The sequence below is a fragment of the Perca fluviatilis genome, chromosome 16, assembly GCF_010015445.1.
Source record: "Perca fluviatilis chromosome 16, GENO_Pfluv_1.0, whole genome shotgun sequence".
Taxonomy (NCBI): Eukaryota; Metazoa; Chordata; class Actinopteri; order Perciformes; family Percidae; genus Perca; species Perca fluviatilis.
This window is the reverse complement of record NC_053127.1, coordinates 12,742,364-12,760,703: the sequence shown is the minus strand read 5'-3', so window position 1 is coordinate 12,760,703 and position 18,340 is coordinate 12,742,364. Positions and strand designations below refer to the sequence as shown.

Sequence of the window (18,340 nt, the reverse complement as noted above, 5' to 3'; positions counted from 1 at the left end):
CAATAGCCAATAATCTTAAATAAGGCTTTAGACAATGATCCTATAAATTCCTTGAAATGTTGTATATTAAGGTCTGGAAATTTGGTAAGATGCGTAATAACAAATTTCTTCCTCCACAGAGAAAATGTAATTTGATGTGCAATAAAGTGAAAGGAAATACAATAATGCACGAATAAGCTTCAAAATTAACAAAAGGAAAAGAATAATGAATGTATCGTGGTTAAAGCCCAGATACCTACTGGCTAGTCCCAGTGATCCTTAAAAAAAAAAAAAAAAAAAAAATCTTCATAGGCCATTTCTGAGAATCCTTTTAAACTGAGTGGATCGATAGGCTGCGGGTATTAGGTTATTAATTTAGCTCCTATGGGGGGGAAACTGGCCCACATGCGCCTGTCTCGTTAAACAAAGACTCTTCTTAAACATGGGCTACTTGAAATAAACCTTTTTCCTGGAGTTTATTCAAACAAACATGTTACCATAAACACATGAGGACTTTGAATCGACTTTTGTATACAGCTTAGGCTAATGAACTTCTGCAAAGTCTTACATTATCGTACAAAACACGTTGCACTCAAGTTTAAACATGCGGGGTTTTTCTGTTTCAGCAAACAAAACACATTTCAAAATAAAGTCACTGAACGGGCCGGTGGTACCCTGCATAAACGGTAAATAGAAAGCACACATAAGCAGTATAAAATATGTACAATATAGGTTCAATTTCTTTTCTCGTATTGAGTTCATGATATGCTCGACACTATTTTTTTTTTGCAAATCCTTGTTAAATCGAGACCCCCCCCCCCAGCCAGTCTTCAAAAGCAAGCAAGCACAAAAAAAATCCCATCGTCTGTTTTATGTTAGACCTGTATATATTTACATTTATATATGTACAATGCAGCAATTTAACACGTCTTCATCTTTTTTTTTTATCCAAAAAAACTGGACATTTCAATTGCTGTGCAAGTTCATTGGTAAACATAACCCGCATAATCCATGTTTTCCTCTTTTTTTTTAATAATTTTTTTTTTAAATGATTGCAACTAATCCAGTTTAGTTGTCTTGAATTTTTTTCATCCGCAGGTAGCCTGAAAGCTCTTGACACCGTGTCCGTTTATCACATCTATTTATTTATATTTGTAACATTTAGGCCGCGCTTTTGGCCCGTCAGCTGTTGTATTGACAGGCGTTCAGGCTCGACCCGGGGCTCTGCAGGCTGCTGTATCCAAAAGTTGGATGCTGTTTGGATTTGAGTCTGAGGGTGGCCAGGCTGGAGTTGCAAGTGTCCCGGTAAACGCTGTAGGGAGAGCCGGGAGGCCCGTACGGACACGCGGACGACGACATGGCAGAGTTGATGCCAGACGTGCCGATCCCGTTCAGGTTGCTGATGTTGTTGAGGCCCGGGGTGGGCATCCCCGGCACGGCGGAGTGGCCCATCCCGGAGGCCATGGTCATGGAGGAGATGGAGTTGGGCGTCGGGAACATGGACTGCGAGGTAAGGGGGCTCATGGAGTTGAAGAAGGTGAAGTTCTTGGTGGACAGCGGCGCCGGGGTGAGGCCCTTGTTGGTCCAGTTGTTGTAAGTGTACGCCGGGTACATGTCTTCATAAGGTTGCATGAGTCCGCTGAACTGCGGCAGGTAGCTGTTCTTGCACAGGTCCATCTGCTGGTTGCGCTCCCGCTTCCTCCACTTAGCCCGACGGTTTTTGAACCACACCTGGAGGAGACACACACGGTTAGTGCTGTGGACTTTGAGGAATGAGCCAGGTACCACTCGGCCCCCAAATAGTCAAATGTGAATGTCTTTTGGTTCCTGATTTTGTTTTTGCCATAGGCCTACACTTCCTAAACGTATTGTCGTACGGGCCAAACTCTCCAAATGTCTGTATGTAAGTATGCTGCAGTCCATTGGATTATAGTCTATTACAAGTAATAGGCTATAATCCAATTTTCCATTCACAATGACGCTGTACCGGCATTTTTCTTAAATGTCAAATTGTTGTAAGTATTTAACCGCAAGAAATTATACAAATTTTAGATTTGTTTTTAGATTTTTCTTTAAATAGCACACACAATGTTGTATTTGTGTGTGTGTTCTGTGGCTAAAACATCAACACACCCTGAAGACAGCAGCACATTTGGAACTCCAAAGTGCACAGAAATACTTTTCCATCGGTATTAAAAGACACACTCAATCGCCCTACATTGTTAAATGTGAAGCTGTAGTCCCACATTGAATGATGTTCTCAGATGGCTGAGGATTGGTTTACAGCAGTTTGCAAACACAGCAAAAAAGGCCAAGACTGTATTATATCTTGAAGAACACACACATTTGCCTCATGGTCAGTGTTTTCAGTTAAGCTCTATACATTTTAGCCTATGCTAAAATTTTTTTTTTCCACGAACTTGGGCCTAATCGTCTTTTCATTCTAAAATCCTCACAATCAGTCCCACATTAAATTAAAGAAGTATGTGTTGCAGCTCTAGAGTCCAAACAGACCACTTCAAATTCATCCAGTAAAATTCCCCTTAAAATTTGGTAAATACATACATAGTGACAGTCCCAAACTGCCTTATTTTCAAAGCCACGTTTAGGCTATTTGAGTTAGTTATTTGCTCATGAAGTGAAATTATCTGAGTGCTCAAGGATGATCAACCTTGTCCACAATCGTGCATGTAAACGTTCTTGAATTTTCTTTTTAAATTGAATATTCCGTGTGAGAAAATGTATCTTAAAATATTTTAAATTTTATGCAATTTGATTCCTGTCATGAAAGATTTTAAAATAGTTTACAAAATGTAGCCTAAAGGAAGCTCATGAATTGAGTTTCAAAACAGAAATAATTCAAATAAGAGCCAGTAACACAGCCTACAACATAAATGTTTTTGACTAAAGCTGGAGCAAAGGATGTGTTGAGGGTAAATTGGTGGTTGGCGAATTTCCTTTTTAATTTGTATTACTTCATGTCTAGCAATGAAATTAATTCTGCATTGCGTGCGGGTTGAATGAACGCGTGTGTATGTAGACTATGTGCCCAAGAACCGGTATGTAGGTCAGACATCTCAAAATCAAACCAACAAGTTTACAGCATGGATCAAACACGCGCATGGGACGACTGTAAATTAATCAGAAACGAGCCTCTGGATATCCTCACGCCTTATCGAAACCTGACAAAATATCGGTTAGTCGGCACTCTGAGAGTCATTTTTTAATTCACAGTAGAAACAGTTTACAAGTTGAATCATCAGACGGGCCCGCGGTGGCTATTTATAGTCGTGCAGGGAACAGGGTGCTGCGGACAAATTGTCCACAAAGACATGAGCGATGTGACAGAGCTGCGGAGGAAACACGCAGGCTCCGTTTCACAGCACCGTTTCCTGTACCGAACAAACAAAATAAAAATAATGTAAAAAGTACTTTAGCTTTTAATGGCGTTTTAACAAGCAAACACTTCCATTAGAGCTAATCAAACAATGGAAACATGCGAAATAGCTGAGCCCACAAATATTATTCAGTCTCAATACATTATCTGTCAAACTTGATTGGACACTGATGACCTTAAAAGGTCAAGTACAAACACTTTAAAATGTCAAAACGTTTTTAATAAATGCTCAGATATGAATCCGAAATAGTCGGTCTGCGCTGTGTCACGCAACGAGCTTTACAATGTTCTTTTTATTCCGCCAAATAAAAGGCTGCACTGTTGGAAATCCACCCTCCTTGGCTCCAGAAATAAAAATCCAGCACTTTAAACTTGTTCTGAGAGTTCTTTTTACTTTCCCCTGCACTTTAAATAGCTGTGTGCATTTTTTTAATGCAATTTGAGACTGTTGCTTTTTTGGCAAGGACGGGCTGCCGGGCGCCAGTTGCTGTAAATGAAAACCAACTGCATTGTTTTGTGTTTAACGCGCGTTTCTTGCATCCACATTTTTATCTGAGAAAAGCGCAGCCAGCATGAATGTATGGTGTGTAAAGATTGCGTCGCCCTGCAGAGTTGAAAGCAATTTGTTGTTTGTTTTCTGTTATATTCAAACATCTTATGATTAAAGTTGGTTATGTTTGTTTTTTTTCCTCCAAAGTTGTTAAATCTGTCGTACTGATGTTGAAAAATCCTCCGTGAATAAATATTATCACACGATAAACTATTCATTGCACAGCTCCAGGTAGATTTGGCTGCATGCAGTCTCCTCCACGGGGATAAATAAGGGTCCGGACTGGTGATGATGTCATCAAAAGACAAATCCTCCATTAGCAGCGTGGGTACACCCTCAAAAAGGGATATAAATTCCAACCGAACCAAATAGTTAACGGCTTGTATTTCTGCTAAATTTTAAACATGAAATGTGTTGCAGGAAGGTGTCTTTTAGCCCTGCTTTTGTCAGTTGAGAATTAAGCACTTGTTTTAAAATTTGAAAGACCTTTGGGATGCACCTTAGCTCAGTCAGGGATGACTGCAACTTAATATATGTTAACACAGTTCGAAAAGTCTTCCAGTTTCATGTCAAAGGATTTTCTTCAGCGAGTCTCTGAATTATATCATATATATATCACACATTTTGTTTCCAACTGGGTTGTTTAAGTCACTGCAATCATTTACATGCACTGTTAAAAGGCTGGATTTCCACTCCTTCATTCAGTAACCGTACACGAAGATGTCGTTTTGCTGACACTGTGTAGATAGTGTTATCGGCTTGTCCTGATATGAAATGCAAATGCTGGGAGAGAGAGTCTGTGTGGACATCCTGAGTGGAGATTTTTCTACAATCTTATCAAAATAGCTCTGTTTAGGCAAATCAATCGTCAGTTTTGTATATAAATGTTAGTTGGAACAAGAGGTTATACTCTCAGCGCACCAAGTGTGTGCGACACTGATATCAAGTTTTATGGGTTTGTTTTTTTAGTATACTTTTAAGTCACTTTTTGCTTTAATTTTCTTATAACTACTTATTTCAGAGTATTTCGCTTAACATTGTATTTTTTTTTTATTATTTGGTTCATGTGTGTTGGAGTTGTTGTTGGAAATGCTGTCATTTATTTGTCAAATCGTCTTTACGCACAGATTACGCACGGCCGGCGGCCTGCCTGCTGGCCTCTTACCCGGACTCTGGCCTCGGTCAGGTTGGTCCACACGGCGATTTCCTCCCTGGTGCTCATATCCGGGTAGCGGTTCCTCTGGAAAGTGGCTTCCAGCTCCTGCAGCTGCTGGCTGGTGAAGTGAGTCCGCTGCCGCCGCTGCTTCTTCTTCTTGGGATCGTCTGCGTTCCCGTCATCACTCCTGTGTTCGGCGCTCCTCTCCTTTTCTGTGGATACATATCAGATATAAATCGGGGTGCAATTATTCTATGCTACGGATATGATACTTTGAATAACATGTACATAAGGGACATTTTGCATTTAAAAACGTTAATATTTTCACCTTAAAAGTTAAACGTTTAAGAGGAAAAATAAGTGCACCAACGTGCCAACCCCCCCTAAAGCTTTAGGGCAACTATAACCGAAATGGCCTGTCAGCATGAAATAAGCAACGCCAAAGCTATAAATACATTATTTACAAAGTAAAGAATAAGCCCCAGAAGAAAAGTGACAAATTAATGTAAGTTTTGTATCAATTATTTCAAACACACTTAGATCTTCCTCGCTTTACGCGGATAGATCAATATATATTTTTGCCCACTCTTATCTCCCAACTGCTATCTTGTATTCATGTTCTAACAAGATTGGCTCATTAAACTGATGGGTCAACACGTGCAAAAGTAAATCACAAAAAAGGGAATGGTCTCTGTAATGTTTGCCAAAAATAAAAAGGAACTTAAAACCCAAAGCCACATTATTTAATTTAAGCCCCATGAAAAATCTCAGCAAAGGAAATGAGAAATGACAATCACCCAAATTTGCCATTTCTTCCTCATATGGAGTGAGACGGGGAAGAAAGTCAGTTTTTCTAAAAAAAATAAAATAAAAAATAAAATGTTGCCAAGTTGAAGAACAAAAAGCTTCTCCAAGAATTGTTAATACAGACCTTGTGGTTTAGATTAGTGGATGGTCCCAATATTTATAGTTTGTTTTAATGCATTTACTGACACCAGGCCAGGCTGTTCTCCACATTTTTCTTTGACAGACCTCGGGATCCTGCCAAGTGTTTGGTTCAGCCCGCAATAAACAAAAGAAATGCGTTTAACTGCACCAAAACCGGACTGTTGTCCGCGTTCTGTTGTATTTATGCGCATTGAACTGCAGAACAGAAATAAACCAAACTAAGATTTACTGCAAATGGATTCTGGTGTGTTTTATCTTTGTACATGTTGCACCGTAATACACGGAAATGCATCATCGTTGCAGTGAGAATAAGCAAACACTGGGACAAAATTGTCTCATTTTTCCGTAGCGTTAAACTGTCGACGTGCCTCTGTGACAGTCCACCGTAAACGGGCTTATGGAGACGTAAAATAAACTGTTATTGCACTTAGAAGAAGAATTCGAGTTGCTAAAAGCACTCTGACTGTGTACCTGCCAACTCTGTGTCTGAAGACTCGCTGCTTGAGTTCTCTAAAGTTTCTCGACTGCTGTTTGAAGTTCTCGGTAAATGAAACGCGGGGGCCACGTCGCGGGCCGGCGGTGCTCTCACTGCCTCTGCGACTCTGTCCAAATTCATCCCACCTTGAAGAGAAGGATGCGTACAAAGGGGAAACGGGGTGAATCCTTGGGTGCACAAAGCTTTCCTCAACAGCTAACAATCCACCCGCTGCCAGACACACACCACGACATGAGAGGATGAATCACACAGGGAGAACTTCCACGAAAGTGTTCTTTCCCGAAGAGACTTAGAGGAAGAAAATTTTAAAAACAAAACACACAGCCCCGTTTCCCTCCTCTACAGCAGTGACTGCTCCCCTTCTCTCGCTGCAGGGAAAAGCTTGTGCCCGCTGTGACTGAGAGGAAGCTCCGGCTCTCCAACCCACGTAGAGACCCACCCATCAGCTGCGTTTAACCTCCCCAAAATGAGCGAGTCCCACCCACTAAGCCGGCCCGCTGCAAGAAAACATCCAGCCCAACAATTCTGACGTCAAGCTAAAAAAATAAAAAACAATTCATCAGACGTTTGGATTTATCGCATGCAAATCAAGTTTAGCTGCAGTGAAAACGTAAAACGCGTCCTATCTGAGCAAAACGGACCATTTCTACCAAGCGACTTTATACTCCAGTTTGTTAATTAATCGACTTACTCGACCCAGTATTAGACAGAACGACTGGTTAACGTAGATATTTTTTGCAGCGTTCATTTGCTTTTTTTTCAGTTGTCGGGGGCGTGCAAACTAGCGCATTGCTATTTAGGAGTAAAATGGGCCTTTTATTCGTGCAGGCATGTTTTGAAATGCGTCCGGCGCAGCGCAATGTGTGCGCTTATACACACACGCGCTCCCCAAACAATGTATATCTCGGATATGCACTGAGCTGAATAAACATTTGCCATCTAACACAGGCCTGCCCAGTTACGGTTTCCTCAGTATGAAAAGTGCATGGTGATATTAAGATCATTGTGTGTATGAATAATGGCACGCGCTGTAAACTGACAGTGAAGTGTCGTTCTATCATCTCATTGGTTCACTTTGACAAATAAGCAATCATGACTAATAAAAGCCAGATCAGAGCTCTTTGCCAAAAACACGTTGTACCTGCGCTGTGTTTTCCGTTGCAGGACAAACATCAGGCTGTTTTACTATGTTGGTAAATGATGATAATCTGACAGGAGCAGATCTGTGTGTGCCGCACTTTCCCCAAACATAATGATCAAACATTAATAAAACCTTTTTCTAAACTTCAACAACATACATTGAGTGGTCTGACTACACTGCTGGTGACTGGACCCTTCAATACAAAATCCATTAAAGATCGATGATGTGATTGCAGGTAAGCTGAATGTGACTGCTGATGGTGACACATTTGCTTTCAGTCACTTTTGTTGGCGCTGACGCACATATGGCAGCCAGTGGTGGCCAGTTGCAGGCGCACGCTCATCACTGAATATATCTGAATATACTGTGTATATACATTGTGGAGAAAATAATCATGCAATTTGGAATTTCAAACCCAATCGAGTCCTGTGGTAGGTATAATTTGGATAAAGATGTGAAAGAACTAATACAATTTCAAATCAGATGTTATAATTTCAGGGTGTGTTCTGGTCTGATCATAATCTGTCATTCCTTCTCCTAAAACTTGATTTTTTTTTTCTTTTAAACTTTCTTTGTTAGAAAATGCAGGAGCGCCTGTCAGGTAAGGCCTTATTGTAATGATTTACGGTTTAGGTATATGAGTGGTGCATATTGGGAAGAAGAAGTTTGTTTTTATTAAGAGCAATATTTAGTCCTTTAGTTTGCGGGTTTTAGTTTGACGCAACATAAAGGCTTTATTCGGACATATTGTGCCTATATATTTGACCCCTGCGTGCTAAGATCTCTTGTGTGATTGCGCATGTGTAGACCAACAGCAACATTTCAGGTTTGAATCTTTTTCTGTAGTAGATCTACCAAAAGAAGGCAATCATTTGCCAGTGTAGTCAAAAAGTAGTTCCCAATTAAACCTCGTTTTCTTGAAGTACTTTTTTTTTTTTTTTTTTGCTATAATAATGAAACCCATCGGCACAATTAGCTATTAATGAAAATTTAATCTGCCAACCAGGAAATTACATTTTGTGTCTGTGTGCAATTACGCCTAAACAGAAAACTAGTGCAACAAACACTTCAATATGAGACCGGCTGACCTGCTGTGGCTCGGCTTATAGCCTACATGTGTCGGGTAAATGCGCACCGGCTCATGCCTCACCGTCTGGGACCCGGACTGTCATCGGCGCCAGTCTCGAGCATTTTCGGCCATTGTATGACAGTGACTTCTGACATGAGATCCCCGTCCGACCGGAAAACTCCCCAAGGGCTCTTTCAAAAGACAATTGTGCAAAGCTCTCAACAATCACTTTGCTTTTCCCATATATAGTTGTTCAGTTTCTCTCTGCACATAGCGTGTTCTAAAGAATGGGGCTGAGGGCCTGTACTAATATATATTTCTAAACCAAGGCCTGCCATATGTATTTCTAATTAAGAAATATGAATATCTAGAAATGGAATCAAGCAATCCAATTGTTTTGATTCTTATAGCAGATTTATGCCATTATTAGACTATCCAGCTCCCGGTGGCCCGTGTGCAGTATAGGCCTTTAATAGGTTCGACCCTCACATATAGACTACTGAAGTGCCCTTGGGCAGAAATCCACTATCCCCTACCTCCTTACTCGCTTTGTGAGCTGCACCCAAGTGCGTAAAATGGTTTTGGGAGAGATTTGGTGCAGAGAGACGCATTCAGCTGGTGACCAAAACACGAGAGTGGAAGTAGGATCTGTGAGCTATATTGGTTAAATTATGCATTTTGTAAATGCCATTGTGTCAGCAGGTGGTATTTTCTATTTAGGTTGTGAGGACTGAAAGGACGTGTTAGTTTGGGGTGTGGGTGCATTGCGTATCCAAGTGTAAACGGCTCTGTGTGGGTCAATGGGGTGTTTTTAGAGCAGTTGTGCAGCTTTTCCTGAACTGAAGTCTTTAGTGTGAGATACTGAAAACATATAGGCCTTAAAGTAATTTCCCCAATATGATATGAATATTACAGCAGCACTGGTAGACTTAAAAAAAATAAAATCACAATACACCCACTGACCCTTCATGTCCCCATTGGAATATTAAAGGATTTACAGCACATGGAGATTTTCCATGGAGGAGCTCCTGTGATTGTACCTTCCTCTTTCCACAGCACATATTACAGGCTGATAGATGGGGGTAATCTAAATACCCAGCCTCTTCAACCTGCATCCCTGCCTTTGCCTGCTCCTCCTCTGCTCTGGAGGGCACTTGCGTGTGATGGATGAGTTAAAAAGCCTTTCCATCCGGCAGGACAGGTTAAAGGCCAGTGGAAATGCAAACACTCATATTTTTCCCCCAAGAAGTGAAAATAAACTCTGCGACCACCGTTAATCACATCAAACACACATACAAATACAGTCTTGGTGCACAGTCTTTTTCCTCTCTTCACTGTAAGGCAACCAAACAAAGTAAAGATAGAACCACAGAGGCCAAAAAACAATGCATATAGAAAATTAAAGCTGGAGAGCAGATTCAAAGGGACAGCAGGGGAGATGTAACTGGACACGGTGGGTAACTGGAGAAGGACAGAGCTGATTATTTCCTTGGTGATGGTTTCCCTGCTTGGTCCAAGGACTGTTTGACCTGGAGCCTGACAATCAACAACCAACCTGACAGAGGAGATGCAGGTGTAAATAAAACAACAACCTAATGGCCTTCGCAGGGAATTCTCATTAGAAAAAGCTCTACAAAATGCTGTAAAATGTTGAATCTTTCGAATTTCCTGTAAGAACTTAAGGAAGTTCGGAGTTAATGCATTCATAATACTATGTTTATTGTATGTTTTATTCAGCCCAGCAGAAGTTTACTGTGGTTTTATAGAAAGTTACAAGATTGGTGACGTGAGTTGAGGTGGAGTTCCCAAACAAATACACATTTCTCGAACACACAAAGGAGTTTGGTGATAGTCATTAACCAACATAGATTCCACTGTAACTTTAATTAAGGTCCTTTTTAGTAAGATTTTCCTTAACCAGCAAAAATACAAACCTACTCAGCAGTCCTAACCTCTTTCAGCCAATGTGTCTTTGTTTTCGTGGTATTTAGGAATTGCCATTTTTAAGTCCAAGCAGATTTATTATAAATGATAATTATTTCCTGAAAGAATACATTTGAAAGGATTGTAGTCTCCGCCTCACGTGCATGTAAGGCATTTAAATGTCTTAAAAACCGCGGATAGTTTCCTTAAGTTCTCACGTATACCTACATTAGACGCTCTTTCTTTGGTTAGTCATTTAAATCCAGATTTGCAGAAAACCTTTTTTGTCCATTTAAAAACTGAATTTGGTTTTATGAGAAAAATATTAGGCTACTTGTAAACAGTTTTCCTTTCTATCTGGCTTGATACTTTTTTGTTTTTGCAAGGCAAAATGACTCGCCGGGAAATCACCATTAAAGTTACAGACACAAAAAGCAGAAGACTGTGTAAAAAAAAACGTCAACTATAGGCTGCATTGTTGAAAATGGTGTTTCGGTCTGCTACCACATCAAACATATTGCGTCTAAAAGCAGATGCCTGTGCTTAAAGATTTACCAATGAGTTCTGACTTTGCGCAAAAAAACAGAACGGAAGGTACAAATCCGTACTTGGACTACAGCATCCTTTTTGCTTTACATGATAGTATCTAGTTGTTATACTCTCATGAGACAATCTAATGATTTAATAGTTGTGAAGAGGAAAAAGTCAAACCTGGGTCCCCACAAGAAATCGCATTCTTCGAAAGATTCAGTTCCATTACAATTACCTGAAAAACAGAAGAAGAAAGTTGCATCAGAAGAAAAATAATCCTGCATATCTGATTTTAAAAGAAGTCAAATACATGTATTTTCCTCTTTAACTAAATAGGAGTCTATATAGGCTATAAATGATAGATACATTTATAATCTGATTTTTGCTGGCTAAACTAAATTAGTTCAAAACTAACAACCAAAAATCCTGTGATAACTCTTGTTACAGGAAAATTCATATTCATGTTGACTTATTTTTGCGTCCTCCTCTTAACTCGCAAACACTTTTTTTTATTTGAAAATTAAGAAATGCAGATAATCACAAGTCAATGCAGCCAAAACGAAACAATAAAAAAAATACCTAACCATATTTTAAAACTTAGCAACAACCCCAAACCTTTAACCATTATCTTGACACATTTAAACTGTCATTCTATTTTATTTAGCCTACCTTTACATGCATATCTTGGTTTTCGGCCCTCATTACCATCCCTAACCCAACATCACAACGCTTACCTTTATACACACACACACACACACACACACACACACACACACACACACACACACACACACACACACACACACACACACACACACACACACACACACAGCACCTCTTATCTACAGGAATCCATTTGCTGCTTCTATGTCCTCAGTAAATCTTCGCTCAGCTCCCTTCTGTCCCTCCGTGTTCACACGCTTCAGTGGCGCGCACCCGCCTGCACTTTGTATTCATTTGGTTCATTTAACGCGTCAGTCAGAGATTAACGAAGGAGTACACTGGAAATAATAAAGTAGTCTACATGCTTTATCTGGCTGGCGATGATGCTCAGGCACTCTGAATAGCACAAATTCTATTTGAACTGCTAACTAGTTTTCTACAGACGCTGCTGCTGTTTTACTCCAGAAATCGTTGATGTGCGTAAATCTGCATCCCATATGTCTCCGGCCTCATATGGTCACTACAGCCTCTCTGACCCCTACTAGCAGACACCATGCACTGCTTAGTCAGTACTTGTCAACATTTAATTTTCTCCATCCTGCTTAACGACTCATGTGTGACTCATATTTGCAACATCCGAAGCGTAAAACGGTCAAGAGCGAGATGCCAGCAAACCTTCTGACTGATTCCCTGAGCTAAAAAATCAGCGACCTTAGAGACGAGGTGTGTGTTTTACTCACCAGTTGGTCCCCAGCAGAGGCAGAGGACAGAGAAAAAAGAAATAAAGCCTCAGAGGTTCCCCATGCAGGTGTTAAGTAAATCCACTTTATGTGCCGGCTGCGCGTAACGCTGCGTCCGCGATAATCAGCGCTTTTGGTTGCGTCTCTGCGCCGCTGCTTTGGTTTTCTTCGCCAGCACTCTGCAGCACGCCTCGCGGTGACGTCACGACCCTTAACCCCCCCCTCACCGCCGCCACCACCTCCCCGTTGTCATCCTCTTAATCTTCTAGCACCTTCAATCTCCTCTTCATTCCAGTGTTTTTTTTTATCTTCATAATAATAATAATAATAATAATAATAATAATAATAATGATGATAATGATGATAATGATAATAATGATAATATTTTTTGAATCCACAACTTTAACCTCACCTGAAGTCTTCAGCCTCATCTTCATTTAAAAATCTATCCTCATTGTCAATTTAATGATCTTAATCTTAAAATGTATTTTCATTCTCGTTTCTCAACTCAAATATTTTGTGTGTCACTTCTTTTTCATATTTCAACCAAGCTAATATTATGTGAGCAACGAGCAGAGTCATATAAAAGTAGTATAGCCTATACTTCATTATACTTTGATATAATGATGGTGATAGTAGGCTAGTAGTAATAATATAGGCTAGTAGTAGTGTGGAAATAATAATAATAATAATAATAATAATAATAATAATCATAATCATAATCATAATAATCATAATAATCATAATAATAATAATGCCGCTCTTATTTGAGTTTATAGTTTTAAAAACAATCCGCAGCTCATTTTCCCCTCTGTATTATTTGTATGTGTGCGCTGTGACAGCGGCTGTAAAGAAAAACAAGAAAAATTTAGTCTTAAGTGTTTTTATGAGCTCATCACTTTTTAAACTGCTTTTCTGGAAACTCACACAGATGTAAAAACTGTTTGGCGGTTTGAAAAATAATAGTTTGTTCTCAGTTATGGTCTAACGTCTCACTCTTGTAGAAACATAATTAAACACAAACGTCCGATATTTAATTGTTTTTACTGTTCTGTTACTGATATAACCAGTGTCTATTGTAGCCTATGTGTTACTTTTCTTGTCACACACGATTAATCCCCATATTTTACTCACACAGGTAGTTGGCAGCAGTTAATTTCTTTAAAGAGCGTCATTAATATAGCCTACAGCCGGCCGTCTCTACAGATTGTTTGGGTGCGGGCACTTAATGTTTGTCTTCTCGACTATTAATTGGTTCGACAAACAATAAGCCGTCTGAACATTACAGCCTAAAGCCCTTGTTAACGGATGATTATTTAAAGAATGAATTGTTTATATCCTAATATTTACATGCAGGTTCAAGCAACGTTTTGTTCTGCTGTAGGCCTGACATGAATCAACACATTTTAATTGTGCCAATATATTTTATTTGTTCTGTGGCTCAAATGTTGGGGATACGACTGAATTAATTACAGTTTTGCATTTAAGAATACAAATAGGCCAAAACAAAAATCTAGAAAATCATTTAAGGTGCTCCGATGGAAACATTCAGGCCTTTGAGCTGCTGTGGCGCAGCAACGGAGAGACACAAAACACAAAGAAAACGACGGAGACAGACACTTTGATAAATCCTTTAGCGCAACCAAATAAACTGATGCCATGGGGTCACTTATTAAGTGGTGCAGCACGGTTGTATTAATAGACAAAATGCCTAAAATGGGAAAGTAGCCTATAGACCACAAGTAGCCGAGTTTAAAGTAGGTTTAGACTGTAAGCCGTGGGCGGACAGGATCACTGATTAAGACGTTTAATAAATAAAGCCATGGAAATAAAACAATTTAATATTAAAACATACATCTTTTAATTTAATGTAGCTTTATATGCCCTACAATAGGTAGGATCTGAAAAAACAAGTGTTTTCATGTCCTATCAACATCCTTATTGCAGAACTGATCTTTGAACAGAGACATAAAACGCTCTCAGGCTGGATTTTAAATGTCCACAGCCAAGATGTGCAGCCCACGCACAGCCAATCCCACCTCTGAACCACCACAGCGTCTGTGTGGCAGAGAATATTTCCAGCTCCACATACTTGGTTTACAAGCTCCTTCTTTGGCCTGAGACATGGGAGAAAGTGTGAAATTTGTCCCACCCTTACACTTTCCTTTTTAACGTGGCCAAGAGCTGTGCACGAAGCAAAGCCCGGCTCTGAGAGAAGGATCCTGGAGGGATTAAAGGGGAGCTGCGGGCCTCCCTCCAGGACATGGACAGACCTCCTTCCCATTGTGCCTCTTTGAGACACCGAAGGCTCTCTCAACTATCCTCACGTCAGCTTGTTTTTTTTTTGTTTTTTTTCAGGAGCACATCAGTTTACTCCTGTATCAAAATGGACGTGCCAATAGGCCTATGTGATGTAATACTCTGGCTTGAAATCTGTGCAGAAAAAATCAAGACAGTTTAGACTCTTGAAAGTCAGGAGCAGCTTTTGCTTGATTTTTCTGTCAAATTCAAAATCGAGATAAATTTGCCGGAATTATACAATAAGACAATAACAAGAGCCATAAACCACTTGCAACTCCTAAAAGTTGACTTTAACCAGTTGAATTTGACCAGCTTACGTCCAATTGGTCCATTGCTGCAACTCAAAGTCTGCCTACCTCAAACATGCAGGTCATCCTGCTTGAGCCACATTACAAGTGTGTTCTTGTGAATCCCAATATAGGCCACAATACTGAACCATATCCTTAGCATGCAACTGTATCCACAAAATAGTAATAATATGCAAAATCAGCCTGTGCAATTGTCTACCTGTGTGGCCTGCATTGCTACATATAGAATCTCTCACGTACACACACACACACACACACACACACACACACACACACACACACACACACACACACTGACTGTATAATTAGGCAGGCAGGTAGGAGAATGCTGTGATTACTCAACGAGTGACTCTAAGAGTTAAGTAGTGCCCTGAAGGTGAGGCTGTGGCCTCATCTCTCCTGTGTCAATAGGTGGAGGGATTATTTAGCCCGTTTGGAGTGTGTGTGAAGGGGGAGGAGGTATGTGTCTGTGGCCAGGACCTGATGTCTGATGGTCACCCCCGCAGCGTAAATAGTTATTCCTAAATAACAGAAGGGCTGATGCATGGTGGAAAGGTGGGAAAACATGCTCACACCCCATCACGAGAGGAGGTTGTAAGTATGTGCTCACACCCCATCACAAGAAGAGGGTGTGTTTGTGTGTGTGTGTGTGTGTGTGTAGGACACATTTAACATACAAGCATCACACACACTTGCAGAGTTGTGTGTTTTATTGGAATAAGGTCCATAGTAGAATCAGCTGTTTTAATCTGGTGTCTTTTGATTTTTTTCACCCATTTAACCAGTGAGCTCCCCATCTAAGACAATCATAATAAAGCGGAGCAGGTGACATTAGTATGTAATGCCTGTTTCCGTTGAGCGAGGAGCAGAGAAGTGCTTTTGAACCGTAGGTTGTCCAGAATCAATCAGGAGGGTTTTGTGAGTTGGACGCTGCGTGGCTTGACATGATGGAAAGCCTCTTTGTAACGTTGCAACTGTTTTTCTAACTCGGAGCAGAGCCGGAGAGTCCGCCTGCATGTCAACAAGCCAAACACTCAACCAGCCAGCCTGCCGAGACAGATACACAACATTCCTTTAGACAGACAGTCGTGATATTTACTGCATAAAATTTCCACTATGAATATCCATTTCAAAAATGTGAGCAGATGAGGATGAAGTCACCCTCTCATCACTGGGGCTATTATGAGGAATGGATGCTTCCCTGTTGCCTCTTTTTTTTCTTCTTTGAAGCAGTCCCCCTTGAAGTGTGTTGAAAACGCAGATGTCACAGTTTCCAATCGGCAGTGAAATTAGTGATGTTTTGATTGTGCAAGGCTCGGAGATTACCAACATAAACAGGTCTGGTGCATAGATCATCATTTCAAGAGGAGGCATCATCCCTTTTTTCCACTTATCCAAACTCGGTGGGCCTCTTTGGCTTAGTGCTGATGAGAAGCGGACGTCCAGCTTCCAGTTTTTCATCTGAGCATAAACGTAATGCTGGCTAAAGTGATATTTCCTTTTGGTAGAACATTTAAATGGCTGACCACCAAAACGGGCAGCTCTAGCGCCACTCTTGGAATGAGCTTGTCTAAAAATGTGGTTCTATCATTTCTCTGTCTCAATAAGTACATCTTCTTTCATTCCAGATTTTAACATGTCTTCAAGAATGTTTCCTGTTGGCAGAAAGTTAGTCGTTTTAAAATGATTCACCAAAGTAAAGCATCACCTCACTCCACTTACTTATTGACTGTCTTTGTGAAAAAAACAGCAGGGTTGGAGTTACAGTTTAGAGTCATCTGAAAACATCTGATAATTACTTTAATTTGCCAAGTAAATGTACACATACAATGAAAGTATCCTTTGCATTTAACCCATCCTTTACTAAGTAGGAGCAATGGGCAGCCATAGTCCGGTGCCCAGGGGCTGACTACAGTTGTAATGCCAGTGCCTGTGTTAAGGGCAATGGCAGGAGTTATCTAGCATGCATGTATTTATATGGTGGGAGGAAACCCACGCAAACACAAGGAAAACATGCAAACTCTACACATAAAGGCCCTGCCTGGACTGGGAATCGAACTCAGCAGTGCATACTTACTGTGATAGATCTTGAAATAATTCACTGTTTTATGACAGATTCCCTTTATTTGTATCTATTTTGACTAATTTCTTCAACACTACAGATCCATTGGTGGCTCCATTTATCAAAATTGAGTTCTAGACTTAAATTGAAACTCTAACTGAGACACCATAGTTCCCAAATATACCAAATATATGCCCAAGGCATCTAGAATATTACCATTTGATGTGATACTCTCAGAGTGGGTTTTGTTTTCTTAAAGGGGAAATATTGTGCTTTTCTGTATTTTCTGTCATATCTACAATTTTCTTATGTCGGATTTTCATGTAAAACGTTACCTCAAATAATGAGGTAACCACATTTTAGAGAAATCCCTGTGAGTTGGGATTTCCAACTGTTCTCCAGTTTCAACAGTTTTTTGCTACTCTCGGCTAAGTATTACGCAGCTCTAAGCCAGACTTCTATGATTGGTTGTCTGCTCCAGGCAGGAACTACTGAAGTGTTTTTAACCTACTGCAGTGTTAACATTGTTGCATGAAGCTACATGCTAAGGCAGTAAACAATGTCATTTTGGCTGCCAGTGTGGTTAAATCTTCCCCAATTGGGTTACATTACTCCTGAAACATTTCTGGTTATGGAGTATTTGGTTTAAAAGCCTTTATCTGTTTATCTGTATCTATTTTTAACTGTAGAAAGTGCTGCTATATTCCATTAGTCTTCACTGCTTCGCTCCGTAATCTAACGTTAGCCTACTGCTAAATATTAAGTAGCTGCATGCTAACGCCACAATCTTGGCGGCCAATGTTGGTCATTTCTCCCCAATTTCGGGTCACATTACTGTTGGGACATGTCAGTTTGTGTAGTATTTGGTTTAAAAGCCTTTATTGGTGATTTTTCACGACACAAAGTCCTGCATATAGCTAGCTACTCCGTTGCAGTAGCTCCAGCTGATACTAGCTAGTTAAACAACAGCGCAGGTTGCGGAGCGAAGCACAGATTCCAGGAAACACTTTGGCCAATCAGAGCAGACTGGGCTTTGTCAAGAGGAGGGATTAAAGAGACAGGCGGTCCTACCATTG

At 40.3% G+C, this 18,340-nt stretch overlaps 1 protein-coding gene across 5 annotated transcripts; it reads right to left on the bottom strand.

Annotated features, from left to right (window-relative positions):
- Window positions 1–427: 427 nt before the first annotated feature.
- pitx1 (paired-like homeodomain 1) lies at window positions 428–12,737 on the bottom strand. 5 transcript variants are annotated; one of them, XM_039778170.1, is made up of 5 exons: window positions 12,594–12,737; window positions 11,371–11,425; window positions 6,502–6,651; window positions 5,092–5,294; window positions 428–1,710 (listed from the first exon to the last, which is right to left on the bottom strand). In XM_039778170.1, the coding sequence occupies exons 2-5, from the start codon at window positions 11,414–11,416 to the stop codon at window positions 1,162–1,164; spliced, it is 948 nt and encodes a 315-aa protein (XP_039634104.1). In that variant the 5' UTR covers window positions 11,417–11,425; window positions 12,594–12,737; the 3' UTR covers window positions 428–1,161. The 5 variants fall into 5 exon arrangements, with proteins under 5 accessions (XP_039634104.1, XP_039634103.1, XP_039634107.1 ...); XM_039778169.1 differs by lacking the exon at window positions 12,594–12,737 and adding an exon at window positions 11,860–11,907; XM_039778173.1 differs by lacking the exon at window positions 6,502–6,651.
- Between the last annotated feature and the right edge of the window lie 5,603 nt (window positions 12,738–18,340).

Coding starts and splice junctions, on each gene's coding strand:
- pitx1 (XM_039778169.1), bottom strand. CDS start 11,898: ATGGTAATGAGGGCCGAAAACCAAGATATGCATGTAAAG. Junction 11,426..11,859: donor ACCAAGATATGCATGTAAAG/GTAGGCTAAATA, acceptor TCTGTTTTTCAG/GTAATTGTAATGGAACTGAA. Junction 1,711..5,091: donor TGACCGAGGCCAGAGTCCGG/GTAAGAGGCCAG, acceptor TGTCTCCTCCAG/GTGTGGTTCAAAAACCGTCG.